This window comes from Bombina bombina, chromosome 1 (assembly GCF_027579735.1).
Source record: "Bombina bombina isolate aBomBom1 chromosome 1, aBomBom1.pri, whole genome shotgun sequence".
Classification (NCBI taxonomy): Eukaryota; Metazoa; Chordata; class Amphibia; order Anura; family Bombinatoridae; genus Bombina; species Bombina bombina.
Window position 1 is genome coordinate 593609256 of NC_069499.1, and position 27071 is coordinate 593636326.

General features: G+C 37.5%; 1 protein-coding gene across 2 annotated transcripts in view; it reads right to left on the minus strand.

The window, feature by feature from the left end:
• PCNT (pericentrin) overlaps positions 1-27071 on the minus strand; it is a 470255-nt gene that overhangs the window by 441086 nt on the left and 2098 nt on the right. For both annotated transcript variants that reach the window (XM_053698889.1, XM_053698888.1), the window contains exons 2-4: positions 23642-23821; positions 10319-10477; positions 8735-8884 (exon numbers count right to left, since the gene is read on the minus strand). In XM_053698889.1, the coding sequence (XP_053554864.1) occupies positions 8735-8884; positions 10319-10477; positions 23642-23821 (489 nt within the window). The remainder of the gene's footprint in view (positions 1-8734; positions 8885-10318; positions 10478-23641; positions 23822-27071) is intronic.

The following is a 27071-nucleotide window of genomic DNA, read 5'->3' on the forward strand; positions in this document are numbered from 1 at the left end:
GCCACAAACTGGTAATGCTTGTCCAGAAAGGTGAACCTTAGGAACTGGTGATGGTTTTTGTGGATAGGGATATGTAGATACGCATCCTTTAAATCCACGGTGGTCATATATTGACCCTCCTGGATCATTGGTAAAATAGTCCGAATGGTCTCCATCTTGAAAGAAGGGACTCTGAGGAATTTGTTTAGGATCTTGAGATCTAAAATTGGTCTCAAGGTTCCCTCTTTTTTGGGAACCACAAACCGATTGGAGTAAAACCCCTGCCCCTGTTCTGCTTTCGAAACTGGGCGGATCACTCCCATGGTATATAGGTCTTCTACACAGCGCAGGAACACCTCTCTTTTTGTCTGGTTTGCAGACAATTGAGAAAGATGGAATCTCCCCCTTGGAGGAGAATCATTGAAATCTAGAAGATACCCCTGGGTTATGATTTCTAAAGCCCAGGAGTCCTGAACATCTCTTGCCCAAGCCTGAGCAAAGAGAGAAAGTCTGCCCCCTACTAGATCCGGTCCCGTATCGGGAGCTACCCCTTCATGCTGTCTTGGTGTCAGCAACGGGCTTCTTGGCCTGTTTATCTTTGTTCCAAGTCTGGTTAGGTCTCCAGACTGACTTGGATTGAGCAAAATTCCCCTCTGATTTTGTAGCAGGGGAAGAGGTAGAGGGACCACCCTTGAAGTTTCGAAAGGAACGAAAATGATTTTGTTTGGTCCTCATCTTATTATTTGTCTTATCCTGAGGAAGGGCATGGCCTTTCCCTCCAGTGATGTCTGAAATGATCTCTTTCAGTGCAGGCCCAAATAGGGTCTTACCTTTGAAAGGGATGGCTAAAAGCTTAGATTTTGATGACACATCAGCAGACCAGGACTTAAGCCATAACGCTCTACGCGCCAAAATGGCAAAACCTGAATTCTTTGCCGCTAATTTAGCCAGTTGAAAAGCGGCATCTATAATAAAAGAATTAGTTATCTTGAGAGCCCTAATTCTATCCAGAATATCATCTAATGGGGTCTCAACCTGAAGAGTCTCCTCCAGAGCCTCGAACCAAAAAGCAGCAGGAACAATGCACGCTATAGGTTGGAGAAGAAAACCCTGATGAACAAATATTTTCTTTAGGAGACCCTCTAATTTTTTTATCCATAGGATCTTTGAAAGCACAACTGTCCTCAATAGGTATAGTTGTACACTTAGCCAGGGTAGAAATAGCTCCCTCCACCTTAGGGACCGTCTGCCACGAGTCCCGCATAGTGTCTGATATGGGAAACATTTTCTTAAAAGTAGGAGGGGGAGTGAACGGAATACCTGGTCTATCCCACTCCTTAGTAACAGTGTCCGAAATCCTCTTAGGGACCGGAAAAACATCAGTGTAGGCCGGAACCTCTAGAAATCTGTCCATTTTACACAATTTCTCTGGAACTACAATAGGGTCATAATCATCCAGAGTCGCTAAAACCTCCCTGAGCAACAAGCGGAGGTGTTCTAGCTTAAATTTAAAAGCCGTCATATCTGAGTCTGTCTGAGGGAACATCTTTCCTGAATAAGAAGTCTCTCCCTCAGACAGCAAATCAATCACCCCCAACTCAGAACATTGTGAGGGTACATCGGATATGGCTAATAAAGCGTCAGAGGGCTCAGCATTTGTTCTCACACCAGACATACTGCGCTTCCCTTGCAACCCAGGCAGCTTAGATAAAACCTCTGTGAGGGTAGTATTCATAACTGCGGCCATATCTTGCAGGGTGAAAGAATTAGACGCACTAGAAGTACTTGGCGTCACTTGTGCGGACGTTAATGGTTGTGACACTTGGGGAGAATTAGATGGCATAACCCGATTCCCTTCTGACTGAGAATCATCCTGCGACATACTTTTAGTAGCTAAAATATGTTCTTTGCAATTTATTGACCTTTCAGTGCATGAGGGACACATTCTAAGTGGGGGTTCTACAATGGCTTCTAAACATATTGAACATTGACTTTCCTCAATGTCAGACATGTTGAGCAGGCTAGTAATGACCACAAACAAGCATGAAAACACTTTATTTAGTGAAAAAAAATAACAATCTTAAAAAACGGTACTGCGCCTTTAAGAGAAAAAAAAACATGCACGTTCTGCAAAACTGCTTTAAAATACACCAAATCTTTCACATTTTTTGATAGCAGACTCAATATGTGTAGTTAAGTTTGCCCCACAAGAAAATTTAACATTTAACCCTTTATTGTGCAAACCGGATTGAAAAGAAGGCCTAAATCCGGAAAAAACACCCCCAGCACCTTGCCACAGCCCTGCTGTGGCGCCTACCTGCCCTTAGGGATTGTAAAGATGGGGTCAAAGCTTCGATTTGGCCCAAAACATCCACAAGGGCCCTCAGGAGTTGGAGCTTGCTGCGAGAAAATAGGCTCCGCCCATCACACTCGATGTCTTTACAGCCTGAAAGAACCGCACCAGAGCGGTTTTAATCTAGCCATGTGGGTCTGAGACCCAAAAAATAAGCCAAGTGTACCCTCAATAAAGTGTCACAAAACGATATTGCCCACAAACATTCAAAAACTGAGTGTCAACCATTTTTTAATTAGCCCCTTATGAAAGTTTAGTAATGCCCTTCTATAGCTCTTAGGATTACTGCTTACCCTTACCCTCATGGGAATACTGTCAGCCTTTCTGAAATACAGTCTCTCCAGAAAAAAATGACTGAACATACCTCATTGCTGTATCTTAGTTACAAATGCTAAGATCATCATCCTCCAGGCAGAAGTCTTCATCCATCTGCTACCTGAGAGTAAATAGTACACACCGGTACCATTTAAAACAAAAAAACTCTTGCTTGAAGAAATTAAAAACTAATATTTTATCACCTCTTTCACTTTACCCTCCCTAGTACTTAGAGTAGGCAAAGAGAATGACTGGGGGGTGAAGCTAAGGGAGGAGCTATATAGACAGCTCTGCTGTGGTGCTCTTTGCCACTTCCTGTTAGCAGGAGGATTATATCCCACAAGTAAAGGATGAATCAGTGGACTCGTCGTACCTTATAGAAGAAATGTATGCTTACTTGATAAATTTATTTATTTCTTGACACAATGAGTCCACGGATCACCATCAATTACTGTTGGGAATATCACTCCTGGCCAGCAGGAGGAGGCAAGGAGAACCACAGCAAAGCTGTTAAGTATCACCTCCCTACCCACAATCCCCAGTCATTCGACCGAAGGGAAAGGAGAGAAAGGAAGCAACACAAGGTGCAGAGGTGCCTGAGGTTTATATAACAATAACTGTCTGAAAAACAGGGCGGGCTGTGGACTCACCGTGTCAAGAAAGAAATACATTTATCAGGTAAGCATAAATTAAGTTTTCTTTCTAATGACACGGTGAGTCCACGGATCATCATAAATTACTGTTGGGAATCAATACCCAAGCTAGAGGACACAGATGATTAGGGAGGGACAAGACAGGTAACCTAAACAGAAGGCACCACTGCATGAAGAACCTTTCTCCAAAAGGAAGCCTCGGCCGAGGCAAAAGTATCAAACTTATAGAATTTAGAAAAAGTATGCAAAGATGACCAAGTCACAGCCTTGCAAATCTGCTCCACAGAAGCTTCATTTTTGAAAGCCCAGGAAGAAGAGACAGACCTTGTGGAATAAGCTGTGATTTTCTCAGGAGGTTGTTGACCAGCAGTCTCATAGGCCAAACGAATTATACTCTTTAACCAGAGTGAAAGAAGTAGCTGTAGCTTTCTGACCCTTGCGTTTCCCAGAGAAACAGACAAACAAAGCAGAAAACTGGCGAAAATCCTTAGTCGCCTGTAAGTAGAATTTCAACGGACGCACCACATCAAGGTTATGCAACAAACGCTCCTTATGAGAAGAAGGATTAGGATACAAGGAAGGAACAACGATTTCCTGATTAATATTACTATCCAAAACAACCTTAGGAAGGAAACCTAACTTAGTACGTAGAACCACCTTATCAGAATGAAAGATAAGGTAAGGGGAATAATACTGTAACGACGAGAGCTCTCCGAGCAGAAAAAAATGGCAAAAAAAAAAAAAACTTCCAAGAGAACAACTTAATATCTAAGGAATGCATAGGCTCAAACGGAGCCTGCTGAAGGACTTTAAGAACAAGGTTAATACTCCAGGGAGGCGTAACAGGTTTAAACACAGGCCTGACAAAAAGATTGTACATCTGGTACATCTGCCAGACGCTTATGCAATAAAAAAAAAGACAAGGCAGATATTTGACCCTTCAAGGTACTCGCTGACAACCCTTTCTCCAGAACCTCCTGGAGAAAGGACAAAATCCTGGGAATCCTGACTTTACTCCACGAAAAACCTTTGGATTCACACCAGTACAGATACTTACACCATATTTTATGGTAAATCCTTCTAGTCACAGGCTTACGAGCCTGAACCAAGGTCTCAATGACCGATTCCGAGAACCCTTGCTTAGACAAAACTAAGCGTTTGATCTCCAAGCAGTCAGCTTCAGAGAAACGAGATTTGGATGTAGGAAGGGACCCGGAAGTAGAAGGTCCTTCCTCAGCGGAAGTCTCCAAGGTGGAAGAGATGACATTTCCAATAGGTCTGCATATCAAATCCTGCGAGGCCACGCCGGGGCTATTAGAATTACAGACGGCCTTTCCTGCTTGATTCAAACAATGACTCTTGGAAGGAGAGCGAACGGAGGAAACAAGGAACTGCCAGAGCATCTATCAGAATTGCCTGCAGATCCCTTGACCTCAAGCCGTATCTCGGAAGTTTGGCATTCTGAATGGAAGCCATGAGGTCCAACTCCGGCTGCCACCACTTGAGGGTCAAGCTGGAAAACACATCTGGATGAAGTTCCCACTCCCCGAGATGAAAAGTCTGTCTGCTTAGAAAATCTGCTTCAAAATCGTCCACTCCTGGGATGTGGATCGCAGAAAGACAGCAGTTGTGGGTCTCCGCCCACTGAATAATTCAGGCCACCTCTGTCATGGCCAAGGAACTCCGAGTTCCCCAGTGGTGGTTGATGTAGGCCACCGAGGTTTTGTTGTCCGACTGAAATCTGATAAACTGGGCTGAGGCTAACTGAGGCCAGGCCAGAAGAGCATTGAAGATTGCTCTCAGCTCCAAGATGTTTATGGGCAGAACAGACTCCTCCCGGGTCCATAAGCCCTGAGCCTTCAACAAGCCCCATACTGCTCCCCAACCTAGAAGGCTGGCATCCATGGTCACAATCCCCCAGGAGGGTCTGCGGAAGCAAGTACCCTGGGAGAGATGGTCCTGATAAAGCCACTACGGAAGAGAGTCTATTGACGCCTGATCAAGATTGATATGCGGAGACAGATCTGTATAGTCCCCGTTCCATTGTCTGAGCATGCATGACTGCAAAGATCTGAGATAGAACCGAGCGAAAGGAATGATGTCCATGGACGCCACCATCACACCGATTACCTCCATACATTAAGCCGCTGATGGCCATGGAGAGAACTGAAGGGCAAGACAAGAGTCGAAAATCTTTCTGACCTCAATCAGAAAAATCTTCATTAAATGGACAGTCAACACCAGAATTTTTGTTGTTTTAAAAGATAGATAATCCCTTAATTACCAATTCCCCAGTTTTGCATAAACAACACAGTTAAATTATACACGTTTTACCTCTGTAATTACCTTGTATCTAAGCCTCAGCAGACTGCCCCCTTATTTCAGTTCTTTTGACAGACTTGCAGTTTAGCCAATCAGAGCTGTCTCCATGTTAAACGTGCACGTGCATGAGTTCAATGCCATCTATATAAAACACATGAACTAATGCCCTCTAGTGTTGAAAAACTATCAAAATGCATTTATATTAGAGGCGGCCTTCAAAATCTAAGAAATTAGCATATGAACCTCCTAGGTTTAGCTTTCAACTAAGAATACCAAGGGAACAAAGCAAAATTGGTGATAAAAGTAAATTGGAAAGTTGTTTAAAATTACATGCCCTATTTGAAACATGAAAGTTTTTTTGTTTTGTTTTTTTTTTTTTGGACTTGACTGTCCCTTTTTAAGGCTTGTGTGTTGTGTTTTTTTTTTTTTTTTTGAAACATGAAAGTTTTTTTGGGACTTGACTGTCCCTTTAACATGGAGTCTATTATGGTCCCCAAAAATACGACCCTTGTAGCTGGAACCAGATAATTTTTTCCCGATTCACCTTCCATCTGTGGGATCGAAGAAAAGACAACAAGATCTCCGTATGAGATTCTGCTTGTTGAAAAGATGGCACCTGAACCAGAATGTTGTCCAGATAAGGTGCCACTGCAATACCCAGAGATCGAAGCACAGCTAAAAGAGTCCCCAGAACCTTTGAAAAAATTCTGGGAGCTGTGGCAAGGCCAAATGGAAGGGCCATGAACTGGAAATGATTGTCCAAGAAGGCGAATCTCAGAAACGTGTGATGGTCTCTGTGAATAGGAACATGAAGGTATGCATCCTTTAGGTCTATGGTTGTCATGAACTGACCCTCTTGTACCAATGGAAGAATGGAGCCTATAGTCTTACTAATACAACATGACATGGAATTAAAAAATTAAACATTCAATACTCAAATACACACAAAAAAATTCTCAAACTTCTTCTGTTTGGTATCGTTTGTTGAAATGTACTTGCTTCCCATAAGAGCATACAATGGTAGGCTCATGACTGTGCAAATACAGTCAAAAGGGGTTTTCAGAAGATTTAGACTGTGGCCTTAGAATTGTCCAAAAATCATGAAAGAAAAACAGCTAAAGGGAGTTTGCAATACTGCTTTAAAATTCTTAGTGCAAAGTATTGTGAATACAAAGCCACTAGAAATACACAAAAAAAAAAAAATTTATTTTAATGCACCAAGAACTGAGTTTCAAGATGCTTTTTACTGTGCCCCTCCCTCCTCCTATGGAACATTTGAATATAAAGCATCACAATTTACTCTATGAGAAATAATATTATTTTCTTAAATTAGATGTTTAATTCAAAATATGTACAGGGTCGGACTGGGAAATCTGACCGGCCCTGGAAATGTTTGAAGGCCAGCCACAGAACCCACCCAACCCTGTCTCAAACACAGACCCTAGCAACCCCCCAAAGATGTAAACTGCTTACCAATGGTTGTTTATGCAGAATTGGGCAACTGAGTAATTCCCTCTAAAAGTGAAGGTAAACTTTGATGAATGAAAGCCCGTTTTTTTAAAATACTATTAAAAACAGGGGCACTTTCATTCATCAAAGTTTAGAAGGCAGCCATTTGGATGAAAAACTTACCTTTGCTTTTTTCACAGCCAGAGCAGCTTCCCCCACACGGAGATCCTCTCTTCACACGTCATCAATGACTAATCCAGCTTCCTCCAATCACGGCTTTCCCCCCAGGGTAGTCATTGCCTGAGGCCATGCCGTGATTGGAGGAAGCTGAATTAGTCATTGATGACGTGTGAAGAGAAGATCTCCGGGTGGGGGAAGCAGCTCTTGCTGTGCAAAGAAGAGAGGTAAGTTTTTAATCAAAACGGCTGCTTTGTAAACTTTGATGAATGAAAGTGCCCCTGTTTTTTAATAGTATTTTTTAAAAACATGCTTTCATTCATCAAAGTTTACCTTCACTTTAAAATTAACTATGGTCATTAATAGCTTTAAAAAGTCTTCTTAAAGTCCTAGTGTTTACATTTTTGTCTAGAGCAGCTGGGATTAAAGGGCTATTGTAACGGAAAAATCACATGCTTTAATTCGCTAGAGCATATAATTTAAGACACTACTGACCATGCAAGTCTCCATGAATAACTCCTGCAAAGAAGGTTTAAACATATAATGTAAGTACTGCTAGAAAGCAGCACAGAGCTGCTAGTCCTGGCCAGACACAGCTGGTGATTGGTTGGTGTTTGCTTGAAGAACTACAGATTAGATCTCAGGACATCATCTAATGATGTTTATCAACACAAATTCCTTTCCTCTTGCAATCTGTCAAGTTTTTTTCTTGAATCATCTTTTTTTTCTGGCCACCTACATTTGATTTAGTACTGCTCTAGTATTCTCTTAATAGCAAATGGTCTTTTACTGTGAGTAAATAATATTTGTAACTTTTTACCTTAAACACAATAATTTATATATCTTCCCTAAATGCAGTGGATGTATTTCTCAATAACATGTTGAAATTTAGAATATAAAATGTATGCATGCCTTTAGCCAGACTTCACTATTATAGTAATTATTGCCTATTTTCCCCATGAGCTGTAATACTGCATCATAGGCTGTTTGTTTCTTACAAGTCTGCATTTAGCGGTTTTGGGATTCTGAATACTCCCCTTGTGTATATCCTGATCTCACTGATGAATGCTATTACTGTACTGAGTGAAGATATAGAGTTAACTGTATTTAAAGCAACATGTTTCTTGTTTTTATTTTATCCAGGAACGAATGCTTACCAACATAGAAAGCTACTTAACAAGAGACACACTGCTGACAGTGTTCTTTCCTGTACATATTTACAGGGCACACCACCAGGCTGATTTTACCAACTACTCGGCTAAAACTTAAGCCAAGATTATCCTAAAATGAGCCAATATCAATTGTTTTGAATTTTTGCTGCACAAATTATTATTAAATCAATTTATGATAAACTATGCAATCAAATAACAGAAAATTTTATAATATGGGAAAACTACACTGCCCCCACATGGCTAATGCATCCTGCTGGCAAAATTTAATGTGGAGAACACTGGCTGTATTAGTCATAATTTCATAAAATACTCACTTCCTGTAATCTAAGCTGCATGTCCTGTATCTGACTTGACAGAAGCTGGGCTTCTTCCAGCATCTCCTCACGATTTTCAAGTGCTTGGTGCAAGTTAGTGGATAACTGTGCTATTATATCATTGCGATCATGGACGGCATTTTGTAGTTTCTAGATATAGGAAAATATTCATTTACTACAATATCAACAAAAGGAACAGCAAAGGCAGGATTTTTTTAGACAATAAAATATGCCTCAAGTTTTAATTAAAAAAAATAAAACATCACTCACCCGGCTGATTTTACTGACCACCCAGCTACAAATTTCGCAAATATTAAGCTAAAATTAGCTAATATTAAATTTTTTCCATTTTTATTGCACAAATGGTATATATATTATATATATATATATATATATATATATATATATATATATATATATATATATATATATATATATATATATATATATATATATATATATATATATATATATATATATATATATCCAGTGGTACCAGCACTCTCTATTTAATTTCAGCGTTGGGGTGCTCCCAAAGTATTAAATATGTATTAAGGGTTCCAGTGAACAAAGGCACTCGCCGGTTTAGTGAAAAAAGTGCTTTTTATTCTTATCACATCAGAATAAACGTTTTCGGGCGGTGATGCCCGTCATCAGACTCCTTAGTAGCTAGGACCTGCAGTTCTAGCTACTAAGGAGTCTGATGACTGGCATCACCACCCGAAAACGTATATTCTGATGTGATAAGAATAAAAAGCACTTTTTTCACTAAACCAGCAAGTGCCTCTGTTCACTGGAACCCTATATATATATATATATATATATATATATATATATATATATATATATATATATATTTATATTATATATAAAAAAAATTAAATTATGCAATTAATTTGTGCTTTGGATTGCAGAAAATGATAATAAAAAATATTACACTGCCCCCACCTTGCTACTTCATAATACCACACGGCTGGCAAAATCATATATACACACACACATATATATATATATATAAATGAACGAGACACATATATTTCTAAAATTCATGTTGCGGCATTTTTTTTTTATAAAGCTGCCAGAAGGGATTCATGTTCCGAGTCATAGATTAGATTTTTTTATACCCCAAGGTCCATATAAAAGCAGAATCAAACTATTGAGCATTCATTCAAATACCACAGGCCTCCCACATGTTTTTATTGCGTTTTGCAAACAATCCAATACCATGCTGGTTTAAAAAAAAAAAACACAACTCAATTTTTAGGTACAAAAACCTCACAAAAGATGATGTGCCATTTACATTAGCAGAAAGATATTGTATATACTCCACCTATATAAATATTGCATTTATTCCTCCAAACACCTCAAACCGCTACATAAAAAGATCAATATTGTGATGCAGTAACCTACTCTCACTACCTGAAGAACTGTTCTGAAGTACAAGCTATTTTCTTCAGACTGCACCCAACACCTTGTCCAGCATTCCTTGAGATAGAGCAAAACATAATTTGAGTACTTTTGTTTTTTAAAGATTGGCTAAATTAAGGTAAACAAACAAGTGGAAGTTCTAAAACAAAAAGTCACCTCTTGAATATGCTGTGATTGGGACTCCTCTTGGAGGCTTTCCTGGAGTTCATAAACATCCTCTCTTTGCTTGAGTGAAGCATCTTGTTTCAAATCAAATCCAGATTCCGTATCAGGCATTCCCTGCTGATAATAACCTGACACGGGTCCAGAGCTTATCTAAAAAAGAGCAAGACCATTGGTTAACTGAAAAATAAGAATCAAGTAAATTGGAAAGTTGTTTTGTTTTGTTTTTTTAAATGATGTATTCAATTTGCATTTAATATTTAAGATGAACAATAAACTCAAATTTTAAACTTTCATGATAACAGAGCATGTAATTTAAATCAACTTTACAATTTACATTGATAAAATGTAATGTTTAGATTTTGTAGAAGAATCAGAGCACATTTCAACATCACTGCCCATATTACTGGCAAAAAGTTCTCAGAATGGAATTCTCTGTTAATGAAAGTTATAAGAGGTTTACAAATGTCAATGCAAGTATAGTTAAAAAGTATACTAATTGACATCAGTAATTAAGCCAGCAAGTCTCAAAAGGATGTCAGGACACATTTTAAAGGTATTAAATGGAATAAAGACTCATTTCAAAAAGATACAAAAAGTATTCATGATTTTTCAGCAAAAAAAATTATGCTTACCAGATAAATTCATTTCTTTCATGGTGGTGAGAGTCCACGATCCATTACTCTTGGAATTCAACTCCTAGCCACTAAGAAAGAGGCAAAGATTCCCAAAGCTTGCAATAGCACTTCATCCCTCCCACCTCTCTGGTATGCCAGTCTGACGTATAGCCAAGCAAGGAGTGGTAGACAGGGTTAAAAAAGGACAATGCAGGAGGTGGGGCGTAGCCGTGCAGGAACATGGCTGCACTGCAGTAAAGCTCTGTGGCCTTTCCTTTTCAGCTGGTCCCATACAACACTAAACATAGGTGAACGAAGACACCAAATTGACTGCTTAACACCAGACAACAGCGGCAAGGAGTAAGGCATGATTCTCCGCTGACCGCCAGAAGCCATAGCCCTGAAAATAGCTACTCAGGAAAACGACCAGACGCCATGATGGCACCGGCTCCATTACCCGCGGCCTGAGATGCTGTGGAAATTGTGCACGATCTACTCTTTACTACCTCGCAGCTGTTCCCGGTCCCAATCAGGAGATCTCTAATCACAGTTTGCAGGCAAATCAGACAGGATGAGAACAGTTTCCTTTTTTTGTCTTCTCTGCTGCGCACTCACTATGTTTGGAATGAAAGCCTGATACCCCTATTATGCGCATCGAATCACACATGGGGAAAATAAACATGATTCACAAAACGCTATAATACCAACGAGGTGTGAACATTAACGATAATACATTGTGCCCCATAGAGGGTCAATCAAAGCAAGATCCTGCCTGAATACAAAACCTATTGGGGCACTTTCTCTTAACAAAAAGATCCAGCACTTCTTTAACAAAAATAATTAAAAAAGAAAAACTGACATAAGCTTCACCATAAGCAATCCCTATGGAGCTTCTGGATAGCTATCCTTAAATCTTAAGAAGAATTAAAATAAGTGCACAGCGTTTATTGCACTCTGTTGCACGAAACTGTCTCTAGCGAGACACTGGAAACAACAGGTAATCCCCTTGATACATAAAGTGTTAGAAATTGTTAACTATATTAGAGGCATGGAGGAGGTAGTGTCAATTAATAGAGGTACCCTAGATCTTTATTCAAGGATCTGGGAGCCCTGGAACTCCTTTCATACAAAACCAAAGAGATAGGGATGACAACCCACATTCATATGATGGATACTTTCAAGAGACACTTTTTTTTCCTCTCTCTTTCCCCCTCTCTTCCCACTTTCCCTACTTCCTTTCCCCTTTTTGGTCCTTCCCATTCCCTCCCATCCCCCTCTCTTATTTACCAGAATTATGCAGTTCTGACGTTACTACAGATCACTTTATTTACATAAAGGTTAGCGAATGTTTGCTCTTAATATTTTTATTTATGTATTGATTTTTCAAGTGGTTCAAGTTTACAGTTAATTGAGACAGTACCAGTTAATTACTCGTATATATGGAAATGTATCTAATATATACTGCACTAAAAAGAAAAACAGGCATATATCAAGATGGACAACTGCTTCTTAGTGAATCTGATTACTATGTAAACTGAATATGTAATTACTATATTGTCTAGTTTTATAGTCTTCTCTGTGTTTTATGTAACAAAGATATATTTTTGGCTTTAATAAAGATTATAAAAAAAAAAAAAAAAAAACACACACACACAACACACAAGCTTTAAAAAGGGACAGTCAAATCCAAAAAAAAAAAAACTAAACAAACTTTCATGTTTCAAATAGGGCATGTCATTTTAAACAACTTTCCAATTTACATTTATCACCAATTTTGCTTTGTTCTCTTGGTATTCTTAGTTGAAAGCTAAACCTATGAGTTTCATATGCTAATTTTTTAAACCTTGAAGGCCGCCTCTAATCGAAATGAATTTTGATTGTTTTTCACCACTAGAGGGTATTAGTTCACGTCTTTCATATAGATAACATTGAGCTCATGCATGTGTAGTTACCATGGAAACCGCTCTGAGTGGCTAAAATGAAAGTCTGTCAAAAGAACTGAAATAAGGGGGCAGTCTGCTGATTCTTAGATACAAGGTAATTACAGAGGTAAAATGTGTATAATTATAACGGTGTTGGTTATACAAAACCGGGGAATTGGTAATTAAGGGATTATCGATCTTTTAAAACAACAAATCTGGTGTTGACTGTCGATTTAAGAGAATTTGAAAGCCACAAAAACAGATCTAGCATTTGTCCAGGAGACCCATTTTATTAAAAGGCAGGGAACCCTCAACCTTCTCAATTAAATATGGCCATTGCTTTTATGCCTCCCACACTAAAACCAAAGAAAATGGTGTGGGGATTCTAATCAGGAAAAATATCCCGTTCAAAGAAACTAAAATCCTAAAGAGACAAAGAGGGCAGATATATCATTTTGGTGGGACTGCTATATGGCCAACCTGTCACATTGGTTTCCATGTACACTCCAAACACAAAACAATCTGCCTTTATTAAAGGGACAGTCTACACCAGAATTTGTATTGTTTTAAAAGATAGATAATCCCTTTATTACCCATTTCCCAGTATTGCATAACCAACACAGTTATAATAATATACTTTTAACCTCTGTGATTATCTTGTATCTAAGCCTCTGCAAACTGCCCCTTTTTTCAGTTCTTTTGACAGACTTACAGTCTAGCCAATCAGTGCCTGCTCCCAGATTACTTCACGTGCACGAGCCCAGTGTTATCTATATGAAATATGTGAACTAACACCCTCTAGTGGTGAAAAACTGTTAAAATGCAATCTGAAAGAGGTGGGCTTCAAGGTCTAAGAAATTAGCATATGAACCTCCTAGGTTAAGCTTTCAACTAAGAATACCAAGAGAACAAAGCAAAATTGGTGATAAAAGTAAATTGGAAAATTGTTTAAAATTACATGCTCTATCTAAATCATGAAAGTTTATTTTGGCCTAGACTGTCCCTTTAAATTAGTGTCTAACCTTATTTTAGAACATCAAAAAGGGATTTTAATAATATGTATAGACCTAAACATGCCACTGAATTAAACCTTAGATTGCTCATCCACCAATTCATCAAACCCAACCTCCCAAATAAACCGCACCATCACCTACCTCAAAAAGCTGTTCATGATCTCTGGAGGGTTTCCCACCCAAATGAAAAAGACTACACCTTATATTCATATCCCCACAAACTTTATGCTAGATATCAGATGTAACAGGTTTATCACTATTTAACTCCTCACAAATTTCCCCCATAACTTGGTCAGACAATGCCTCTGTTTAAGGCACATAAACTTGTCCATCCAAGCTGATCCAAAACTTTATATGGAGATTAGATGACTACATACTAGCGGACCCCTTGGAACACCAACAAATTTCACAAACTATTAATGAATATTTACTCCACGATATCACACCAGATGTGCCCCCACAAGATATATGGGAAACTCACAAAATGTGTAATATGGGTATAAAGGCATCCATATTAAGAAAGAAACGTACCTATCTGGCATGTCTGCTCTCCAACATAGAAAACTTAGAAAGACAACAAACAATCCCCCTCTAACTATGACTTAACTGCATTACAACTAGAATGAGAAAAATTGGCCACCAACTATAACAAAGAACACAAACGCTAAGCACTATGCCTACAACAGACACACTATGAATGTCGCAATAAAACTGGTAGATCCCTAGCACGAGACAACAAATCCCTAGAACACCCATCACATTATAGACCTATATCGCTCTTAAATTCAGATGTAAAAAATAAACGCAAAAGTTTTGGCAAATCGTATAAATCTCATGCTCCCAGATCTTATCCATCAAGACCAGGTGGGATTCATTCCAAAAAGGGAGGAGAAAGACAACACAGTCAGGGCCTTGAAGGGACACTAAACCCACATTTTTTCTTTCATTATACAGATAGAGAATATAATTTTAAACAACTTTCCAATTTAATTCTATTATCTAATTTGCTTCATTTTTTAGATATCCTTTGTTGAAGAAAGAACAATGCACATGGGAGAGCCAATCACACGAGGCATCTATGTGCAGCAACCAATCAGCAGCTACTGAGCCTATCTAGATATGCTTTTCAGCAAAGAATATCAAGAGAATAAAGCAAAATAGATAATAGAAGTAATTTAGAAAGTTGTTTAAAACTGCATGCTCTTTCTAAATCACGAACGAAAATTTTTGGGTTTAATGTCCCTTTAATATGCTCGAAAGAAGGGAGTTCCAGGACTCCTATTGTCTATTGATGCAGAAAAGGCCTTTGACCGTGTTGATTGGGACTTTCTCAGATCTACATTAATACACATGGTATTTGGCCCTCAAATTTTGATCAGAATATTTTTTCTTTATTCCCTCCCTAACGCCAAGCTATTAATAGAGTTTTATCAGGCTCCTTAACAATCTCTAATGGAACCGTCAGGGATGCCCCCTTTATTGAAACCATAGCAACCAAAATTAGACAAAACCCACTTGTCAAAGGAATAAAAATAGGCCCACAAACTTATGTTATGTAGATCTTTGCAGACAATATACTATTCTCTATCACTGATCCAGAATCTTCTAGTCGCCAACTTTTACAAGAATTTCAAACCTTTAATTCACTCTCTAACTTTAAGATAAACACAGCAAAATCGGAAGTTCTAATATTAACCTAGATGAGCACTCTAAACAAGGTTTAAAAACTAACACCTTTTACTTGGTGCCCACGCATACTACATTATTTAGGTATTAAGCTAGCAAGGACAACAGAAGAAACATACATAAAGAATTATGAACCTGTTTAAAAAAAAAAAAAAATCATCATCAGAGATCTCTCTGCATGTCTATCAAAAAGATTGTCATGGCTAGGCAAAAATCAATGTCCTTAAAATTAATATATTTCCCAAATTACTGTACATACTCCAATCATTGCCGACTGCACTACCCAAAAATTTTATCCCAAGTATACAAAAGGCCTTTAGTGACTTTGTCTGGAACAGAAAACCACCTAGGATCAATAGCAAAATTATGCAAACCCCCAAACATCGAGGCATAGGTATACCCAACATAACTCTATATAGACATGCCATCTTTTTACAAATAATAGTTGACTGGCACATACACTAGAACATAAACACTGGGTGCAATTGGAACACCTGATAGCTGAGACATCCCATCTGGTGAGACTGTGTTGGAGCATAGAGAAACCAAACAACCCTAAAATAAGCAACTCCCCACTGATATGAGAAACCTTCCATATGTGTGTGAACACATTTTGAAAATACACCATAACATTTCGTCTAAACCCTCTCCCCTTACCTCATTAATAGAAAACTGACAATTCACAATAAGACCTAATGTAATAGCCGACCTGTCAAATAACCACACTCGTGATCTCTCAATTCACACATTAATATCATAATCGGAACTCGTCGATAAAATGGTGTTGTGTGGTGGTTTTATATTATTTTTTCTCTATATATATATATATATATATATATATATATATATATATATATATATATATATATATATATTTATATATATATATATAATAACAAGCTTTTGAGTCTGAAAATAAAGAAATAAAGAAACCACTACAGCATCATAACAAATCTCAGAGATTAAAAAAAAAAAAAAAAAAGTCTAGATTTTGAAAATGACTTACAAGCTCTATTGGTCAAAATAATAAATACTAAATTATGTCAACAATAGCATCACAGACAAATAATTTTATGACCTATGAAGTATCAAACAATTTTGAATAACTTCAAGAATAGAATCTTATGAGATCAGAAAGACAGTTAAACTAAAGAGTAGAATTTGCTGTAACAGAAATAATAACGATATTTGAATTAGATACTAAAATAATAGTAAAGAGTTTTAATAAATTGGAAATTGCACCGTCCACCTTAGGTATAGTTTCCCAAAGCTCTATAACAAAAGAGAATGAAACCAACTTAAGAAAACTGGGTCTTAAAAACAAATCCATTGTTTGACAGAAGCCCCGATTGTCGGAAAATACTTCTCCTTCAGAATACAGACTTTAGGATTTAAAAATTGTGTCTGAAAGAAAATTGTGTTAGCTAATCTGATTCTTAGAGACTCAGAATGACTAGAACATCTATAGGTTGTTTGTCAGACTCCTTTGCACTTTCTTGGAGGAGGCATGGCTGTCACCAACTGTGAAATATTTGAGCACACAACATGTTAAATCCTGGAGCAAATTCTGAAGAACTCCCTTGTATGATACAAACCAATGGAAGACAGTTTCCTTTAGAGACAAGAGCAGCAAATGACAGGTTAGCATGCAAGACGTTCCACACAGAAATTGCAAAGCCGAGATGCAGTATTGACAGACATAAGTTTGCAAAATGTTTAAAAAAATAAGTGGATCTAACCTCTAAAGAATTGGTTAAAAAACTTTTTGAGGCCACTGCCCCCTTTGTTCCATAAGCTCATCATCAGCACCCCCCCTATGATTCCCGTAAAAATATATTAAGCATTTTTTTCAAACTGTATTGGAAATGTTTTCGTTTACTTAAACTAAAATTTTACTATATTCATTTCGTAATACAAGCTTTTTAAAGTTGATAGTCCCTGTGCAAGAGTCTTATATACCACAATTACGGCTAGATTACGATTTTTGCGGTATGAGTAAAAAAAAACAGCGTTAAGGCTTATAATGCTGCTTTTTCTCTACCGCTGGTACAACGAGCCTTGCAGGTTTAGGGGCACCGCACACTTTTTTGGATGTAAAGCAAATTAACTTAGTCTTTTTTCAATGGGACTTCCATAGTGCCGGTATTACAAGCTTTTTCTGGGAGGCCAAAAAGTGAGCGGTACAGCCTATACCGCAAGATTCGTAACGCAAGCTAAAGTCAGTAGTTATGAGTTTTACGCTACAAAGCTGTAGCATAAAACTCATAACTAAAGTGTTAAAAAGTACACCAACACCCATAAACTACCTATTAACCCCTAAACCGAGGCCCTCCCGCATCGCAAACACTAAAATAAAAATTATTAACCCCTAATCTGCCGCTCCCGACATCGCCGCCACTATAATAAACATATTAACCCCTAAACCGCTGCACTCCCACCTCGCAAAAACTAGTTAAATATTATTAACCCCTAATCTGCTTCCTAACATCGCCGCCACCTACCTACATTTTTATTAACCCATAATCTGCCACCCCAACGTCGCCACCACTATACTAAATGTATTAACCCCTAAACCTAACACCCCCTAACTTAAATATAATTAAAATAAATCTAAATAAAAATTCCTATCATTACCTAAATTATTCCTATTTAAAACTAAATATTTACCTGTAAAATAAACCCTAAGCTAGCTACAATATAACTAATAGTAACATTGTAGCTAGCTTAGGGTTTATTTTTATTTTACAGGCAAGTTTGAATTTATTTTAACTAGGTAGAATAGTTACTAAAGAGTTATTAACTATGTAATAACTACCTAGCTAAAATAAATAAACATTTACCTGTAAAATAAAAGCTAGTCTTACAATAAAACCTAACCTTACACTACAACTACATAAATTAAATTAGTTAAATACAATTACCTAAATTACAAAAAAAACTCTAAAATTACAGAAAATAAAAAAACAAATTACAATATTTTTAAACTAATTACACCTAATCTAATAGCCCTATCAAAATAAAAAAATCCCGCCAAAAATAAAAATAAACCCTAGCCTAAACTACCAATAGCCCTTAAAAGAGCCTTTTGCGGGGCATTGCCCCAAAGAAATCAGCTCTTTTACCTGTAAAAAAAAAAAATACAAACAACCCCCCAACAGTAAAACCCACCACCCACACAACCAACCCCCCAAATAAAATCCTAACTAAAAAAACCTAAGCTCCCCATTGCCCTGAAAAGGACATTTGGATGGGCATTGTCCGTAAAAGGGCATATGGCTCTTTTTCTATTGCCCAAACACTAATCTAAAACTAAAAACCACCCAATAAACCCTTAAAAAAACCTAAACACTAACCCCCGAAGATCCACTTTTTTTGAAGACCGGACATCCATCCTCAACAAAGCCGGGAGAAGTCCTCAGCGAAGCGGCAAGAAGTCCTCAACGAAGCCTGGACAAGCCTTCATCTAAGCCGACAGAAGTGGTCCTCCAGACGGGCAGAAGTCTTCATCCAGACGGCATCTTCTATTTTCATCCATCCGGCGCGGGTCCATCTTCAAGACATCCGGCTCGGAGCACCCTCTTCAAATTAAGTCTTCTTCCCGAATTAATGTTCCTTTAAGTGACGTCATCCAAGATGGTGTCCCCGGAATTCCGATTGGCTGATAGAATTCTATCAGCCAATCGGAATTAAAGGTGAAAAAATCCTATTGGCTGATGCAATCAGCCAATAGGATTGAGCTTCAATCCTATTGGCTGATGCAATCAGCCAATAGGATTAAGCTTGCATTCTATTGGCTGTTCCAATCAGCCAATAGAATGCAAGCTCAATCCTATTGGGCTGATTGCATCAGCCAATAGGATTTTTTCACCTTTAATTCCAATTGGCTGATAGAATCATATCAGCCAATCAGAATTGGATGACGTAATTTAAAGGAACATTCATTCGGAAGAAGACTTCGTTTGAAGAGAATGCTCCGCGCTGGATGTCTTGAAGATGGACCCGCTCCGGATGGATGAAGATAGAAGATGCCGTCGTGATGAAGACTTCTGCCGGCTTAGAAGACTTCCCCTGGCTTCGTTGAGGACTTCTTGCCGCTTCGCTGAGGACTTCTCCAGGCTTCGTTGAGGATGGATGTCCGGTCTTCAAAACTGTAAGTGGATCTTCGGGGGTTAGTGTTAGGTTTTTTTAAGGGTTTATTGGGTGAATTTTAGTTTTAGATTAGGGTTTGGGCAATAGAAAAAGAGCTAAATGCCCTTTTAAGCGCAATGTCCATCCAAATGCCCTTTTCAGGGCAATGGGGAGCTTAGTTTTTTTTTTTAGTTAGGATTTTATTTGGGGGGTTGGTTGTGTGGGTGGTGGGTTTTACTGTTGGGGGTGTTTGTATTTTTTTTACAGGTAAAAGAGCTGATTTCTTTGGGTCAATGCCCTGCAAAAGGCCCTTTTAAGGGCTATTGGTAGTTTAGGCTAGGGTTTTTTTATTTTGGGGGGAGCTTTTTTTTATTTTGATAGGGCTATTAGATTAGGTGTAATTAGTTTAAATATCTGATCATTTCTTTTTTTATTTTGTGTAATTTAGTGTTTGCTTGTTTTTTGTAATTTAGGTAATTGTATTTAATTTAATTGTAGTGTAAGGTTAGGTTTTATTGTAAGACAGGTTAGGTTTTATTTTACAGGTAAATTTGAATTTATTTTAGCTAGGTAGTTAGTAAATAGTTAATAACTTTTTAGTAACTATTCTACCTAGTTAAAATAAATACAAACCCTAAGCTAGCTACAATGTAACTATTAGTTATATTGTAGCTACCTTAGGGTTTATTTTACAGGTAAGTATTTAATTTTAAATAGGAATAATTTAGGTAATGATAGGAATTTTTATTTAGATTTATTTTTATTATATTTAAGTTAGGGGGTGTTAGGTTTAGGGGTTAATAAATTTAGTATAGTGGCGGCGACGTTGGGGGCGGCAGATAATGGGTTAATAAATGTAGGTAGGTGGCGGCAGATTAGGGGTTAATACTATTTGACTAGTGTTTGCTAGTGTGGCGGTTTAGGGGTTAATATGTTTATTATAGTGGCGGCGATGTCCGGAGCAGCAGATTAGGGGTTAATCAGTATAATGTAGGTGTCAGCGATGTCGGGGGCGGCAGATTAGGGGTTAATAAATGTAAGATTAGGGGTGTTTATACTCAGGGTTCATGTTAGGGCGTTACGTGTAAACATCATTTTTTTTCCCCATAGGAATCAATGGGGCTGCGTTACGGAGCTTTACGCTGCTTTATTGCAGGCGTTAGGCTTTTTTTCAGCCGGCTCTTCCCATTGAATCTATAGGGAAATCGTGCACAAGTTCGTAAAACCAGCTCACCGCTGACTTAAGCAGCGCTGGTATTGGAGTGCGGTATGGAGCACAATTTTGCTCTACGCTCACTTCTTGCCTAATAACGCCGTGTTTATGAAAACTTGTAATACCAGCGCTGTAGGTAAGTGAACGGTGACAATAACGTGCAAGTTAGCACTGCACCCCTCATAACCCAAAACACGGAATCTAGACATTAGTAATTACATAACTATTAAAAAAATATTGTTTAAGTGATGGATGGGCTTCATAAAGTGATACAAGTTTCTTAGGGCCTGGCATTCAAAAGCTTGTTGCCATGGAAAGAAATCATGCAAAATATCGGGGATTTTTTTTAGCCGTTACATTGCTATATAGGTGTCTCTCCTTCATACAAAAACCTGCATAGTAAGATAGAAACACATTTTAATTTGAAAGATATTTAACATTTTTGTTAGCGACTTCTCCATACTGAGAAGATGTCTTACATCATCTCACCTGAGCAGCGAGCTTTTGAATATAAGGCTCTAAGTGTCTGGTTTTATGTCTTAAATCATCAGGTTTAGAAATCTGAAGTTGATATATTTGCTTGGGACATAGTTGTACAACTGCACCAATATATATATGCAAAATATATTCTACTTACCAAAGTGTTATGTAGTGCACACTGCAAAGTTTATTTCTGGCGACAGAAGACTAGAAAAACAATGTAAGATGAGTGTGTGCAGAGCTACGGAGACAGGAACCACTGGCCTTTTACTATGTGTCCTGCTACTGCAGTTATTCCAAACTTTTTACCAGTTCAGGTTATAGCAGACAGATGTGAAAGGGGAGAACTACACACAAATAAAAAACATTTCGTTCTCAAATGGGAAATATTTATTAATACACTACCTATTCTATTACAACGCTACATAGTAACCCCTTTCTCTTCCTCTGAATTCATTTTAGAAGAGCTATTATGTGGAGGTTTTTTTTTATTAAGACCAGGGAAAAATAAAGAGGGAAATACCAATTCCTAGGAACTGCAAACTAGTTAGGGTCTGGACATCTCACTTTTTCAAATAATCGTAAGCAAAATATGTAACACTAGCTCTAAATAGGGAGCGCTATAATAAGTGTATTAGGACAATGATAAATGAGTGTGTAAGCTCTACACATCAACATCTACCAACACATATATGTGAAAGATTAATTATATATGTATATATATACACACACAAAAACAGTTATGCGAGTACCAGTAGTAGTAGTAGTATTGTTAACACCCAAAATTCTAGGTACAATAGACATATACATATAATATTCCAATGCTATATATGGACAAACCCATTTACAAGCAACAAAGTCCAATAAGATCTGTGTAGTTCATTCAAGGATAGGTGAAGACAATTGTTGTCTTGATCTGATGGCGATGATACAGTAATGCTGCACTCTCCTCACATAGATTTATATTTTTATCTGTATTTTTTGTATTTTCAATTTACAATAAATTAATTTACATTTTGTTCATTATACATTGGAACCGTGCCTTTCCTACCTACCTGTTACTCCTTAGGGAGTTATAGGCTGCATTTGTTGCAGTCTATTCTGCAGTTTTAGCTTATAGTCTCTATCCTTTGAGACTCTTCTATATATGTTGGAGTACCTGTGTTCCTGTGTCCCAGTGCCTGTGTTACCATCATATTAGTAAGCTGGTTTGCTGCTAAATATCCAGCTTGTGCCTAATAGCACTGTCTGAGTGCTCTTCACAAATGTGAGTATACTGAATGAGAATCTACACTGATAACTTTTTGGTTTATTACTGGTACACACAGGCGCCCTGTTTTGTCTTATCTTCGCCAGATTTGATGTCATTTTGTTTCTGCAATCAGTGAGCTGGGTTGCTGTCAAACATCCAGCCTGTTTCCAATAGCACTGTCTGAGTGCTCTATGCAAATGTGAGTACCCTGATTAAGGCTCTTTGGAAATTATCATTTGGTTATTTACTGGTACACACAGACGCCTCTCTTGTTTCTTTCATCTTCCAAAGCAGCAAAGTTGTTTCGCTTTAGACATCTAGGTCAAGTTTCATGCAGCTTCTTTAGAGAGACATTATAGTGCTTAAATTTGTTAGAGCAAGAAATTTGTACACAATTGATACTTCAAATGTATGTATTTAAACCCTGCAAAGGGGGTTAAACACATAGTTAAAGATCTGCTGAGAGCCATAAAAGCTGCAGCTGACTAGATTAACAGAGATAGTGGTTGGCAAGGTCATGTGTTACACCGACTGTTGATTTGTTCACCAGCTGTTTCCTGCTGGGGACCAGCAGTCCTCTGCCGCTCCTAAGCAAAAATGTAATTGTGTGTTTAGCCCATGTGTTGGGGTTAAACACTAAGTTGGAACATCAATAGTGCAAAAAGTATATGTCTTTACAAATATGAGCATGTCATTTTTCCTCTAGAATGTGTCTAAGATTTGGCTTGCAAAAATTCACTGTAGCTCGATAAAACAAAGCTCGAAAGATCGGTCAGTTGGTTCTCTATGCAGAGAATGGAGAATTTTTGCCCAAGGTCTGCTGTGACATGTACAAATCAGGAGGACATCCTTTAGTAAGGCAATGGTTAAAAAAAAACTAAATAGTTTTGTAATGTCAACCTATGTAATGTACAAATAATTCAAGCTATCAAAATTAATCCCTACTGCAGTGTTCAAAAACCACATTTCCATTGCAAATTTAATTTAAAGATATTCAGAGAGTTACCTCTTTCTCTATCAAGCTATTCTCAAGTTCAGACTCCACAGACTCACACTCAGCTGCTCCTAACGAGTTCTCCTCCTCCTGAACGTCATGCGACTGAAGAGGCGCACTCTTCCTCTTCGACGTCTTTTTATGCGGATTTGTGCCTTCCCCTTTTGTTTTCCGCTGTCTGAAGTTAGCAAGCTGCACAGAAAAGAAAAAGAAAGATAGAGGGAAAGGTAGGTAAGAAACAGCACACAAGACCACAAAACAGGGGGCATCGTTTGTCCGATAGCTAGAGAACATCAACACCACAATCTGAGATTCGCAAAGTTAGATAATTATGTAATAGACCACAAGACAGACCAAAAAAATCTCAGAATATTTTTTTTTTTTAAAATAAGTCAGTCTTTAAGCTTTCTTCTATCATATATGCATTAAATTGTCATTTTTAAACAAAAAAAATATGTACAGAAAAAATTGATATATAGAAAGTGAATGAAACATTGCAGAAAGCACGGGAAAATAAGGCTCTAGGATGGAATCACTGTAACCACTCTGAAGAACTCACCATCATTAAGCCAGATAAGCAGCTTGGGGAGAGATTAGAGATTTAAATGGACACCTGCATAAATACTGTTATATGAAACACCACAAAAAATGAGTCTCATTAAAGGGACATTATACACTCATTTTTTCTTTGCATAAATGTTTTGTAGATGATCTATTTATAAAGCCCATAAAGTTTGTTTGTTTTTTAAAAATTTATAATTTTGCTTATTTTTAAAGAACATTGCTCTGATTTTCAGACTCCTAACCAAGCCCCAAAGTATTATTTGAATACCGTCAGCTACCTTCTCCAGCTTGCTCCTGTTTGTGTAAAGGGTCTTTTCATATGCAAAAGAAGGGGGAGGGGGGGAGTGTCTTATTTCCCACTTGCAGTGGGCTTTCCAACTGCCTTTTCAACAGAGCTAAACTGAAAGCTTCTAAGTACGTTTTTAAACAGTTTTATACTGGATTTTTATATCAGTATCTGTGCATCTTATTCTTTATAGTAGTGTCTATTACATGCAGTTATATGAAAATGAGTGTATGCTGTCCCTTTAATGCCAAAACATAAGCACTGCTATTCTACACAGAATCAGATGTAGACTGCATGCTAAGCAAGCAAATTATTAAAACAGAGGGTTCTCAATATTTTTAAGATTTTTATTCTCATAAATTCAACACCATTATTTCTTCTGTATTTTTTTTTTTTTTTTTTATATTTGTCCATCATTAAATCACATACCAATAGTTTAAAAAAATAAATGAATTACATCACTGCATTATGAGTCAAAAGTACATACACTGGTACTGTACCTGAAATAAAAAGCATGCAGTTTACGTCATCACAGCTGCATATAATATGCACAAATGCAATACAACACTACATAATGCATGCAATGTAACTGACTTTGGCATTATATATGAAATAAAGAGGATAGATAGATAGATAGATAGATAGATAGATAGATAGATAGATAGATAATCAGTGTGCTCCTCAGGACATATTTAATGGCACTCTACCTGCTTTCGCACTCTACCACTTCACTAGCTTTCACAGTCTACAATGTTCCATTAGATGACAGGTTTCTATATAATTATATTTGTTTTTACATTGATTTTGTTTTGATGATGTTAAAATTTGTGAAACAAATAAATACGTTAAATTGACACATGCATGTTGCTAAAAATGTGAACTGAGCCGGTGTTCTATAGAAAAGAGCTACCTTGTTGAGATTTGCTACCTCGACATGCGCATGCTCAGAATGACTTAATCACACTCCACATATGTTAAAAAGGAATGTGTGGAATGTGTTTTATGTAAAGGTGGTAGCAACTCTCGACAAGGAAATTAATCTAGTGATTTCATGCGGCCACTTGTAGGCTTAGAAGCCGGTCCATTTTTGGTTCAGCACCTTGGTAGCGCTTGCTGATTGGTGGTTAAATGTAGATATCAATCAGCAAGTGCTACCCAGGGTGCTAGACCAATAATAGGCCGACTCCTAAGCTTACATTTCTGCTTTTTCAAATAAAGATAGCAAGAAAACGAAGAACAATTGATAATAGGAGTAAATTAGAAAGTTTCTTAAAATTGCTTGCTCTATCTGACTCATAAAAGAAAAAAAATGGGGTTTAGTATCCCTTTAAGCAAATAATTTTTAATGTACATGGTTAATTGCTTTGTCTCATTAGTTGTCACTGTTAATGATCGTTTTCACTTGTTTTAACCAATCTTATAATGTATGTTAAATGGACAATCTACTTAAACAAAATAAATATTGTTTAAATAGATAGATAATCCCTTGATTACCCCTTTTGCATAACCAACACTTGTATCAATATACTTTTTACTTCTGTGTTAACCTTACATCTAAGCCTCTGCAGACTGCTCCCTTATCTCAGTGCTTTTTAAAAACTTGCATTTCAGCATATGGCACACATGAACTAGTGCTGTCTAGCTGTGAAAAGCTAATAAGAGGCAGCCTTCAATGGCGTAGAAATCAGCCTATGAGCATACCTAGGTTTAGCCTTCAACAAAGAATACCAAGAGAACAAAGCAAATTTGATTATAAAAATAAATTGGAAAGTTGTTAAAATTGCATGCCCTACCTGAATCATGAAAGTTACATTTTTACTTTACTGTACCTATAAATCTGCTCCCTTATCCCAAGGATATTATTCTATAAGAGGGATATGGTTATGATACAGATTGGAAGGAACCAGTGCTTAAAAATGGATCATTGACAAAAGTTTCAAGATTCCTGGCACAGTCTGTGTCTTGTCAGTGAGACATTCTAAATCTTCAGTTATGGACTCCTGGTTTAGCCTTAAATGCTGTACTAATTTTTGTTGTTTTTTTGTTTGTTTATTCAATATGTGAGAGCAGTTAACTGTTTTTATTATAAAAATCGTAGGAAATCTCCTCCCTCTTTTTGTTCTGTGACAGGAGCCTTTTTTTCCCCTTTTCTGTGGAAAAATGTTCCATCTCACAGACCACTGAGCACATGTGCCACGCATGAGAGGCAAAAATTAAACAATACTATTGGTCTGCAAACATAAAGAGCACATTATGATAAACATTGCCAGATTTCAAATGGCTGTATGCATTTATAAGGATTTATAGTGTGACTAGTTGAATTCTAAACCATAAGGGAGGAAGGGATATGAGCCAAGAAAATTTAACTTCTTCAGATAAAATTACTTCTCTCGTTCTAGTCTCACCATCCCAATGCTACAGAACTAACAGCAATGCTTTATTCTAAAAGTGCATCTTACTGGTTTGAATGTAGGGAGTTTTAAAGGGATACTAAACCAAAATTCTTTTCTTTCATGGATTTAGATAGAGCATGCAATTTTAAGCAACTTTATAATTTATTCCTATTATCACTTTTTCTTCATTCTCTTTGTA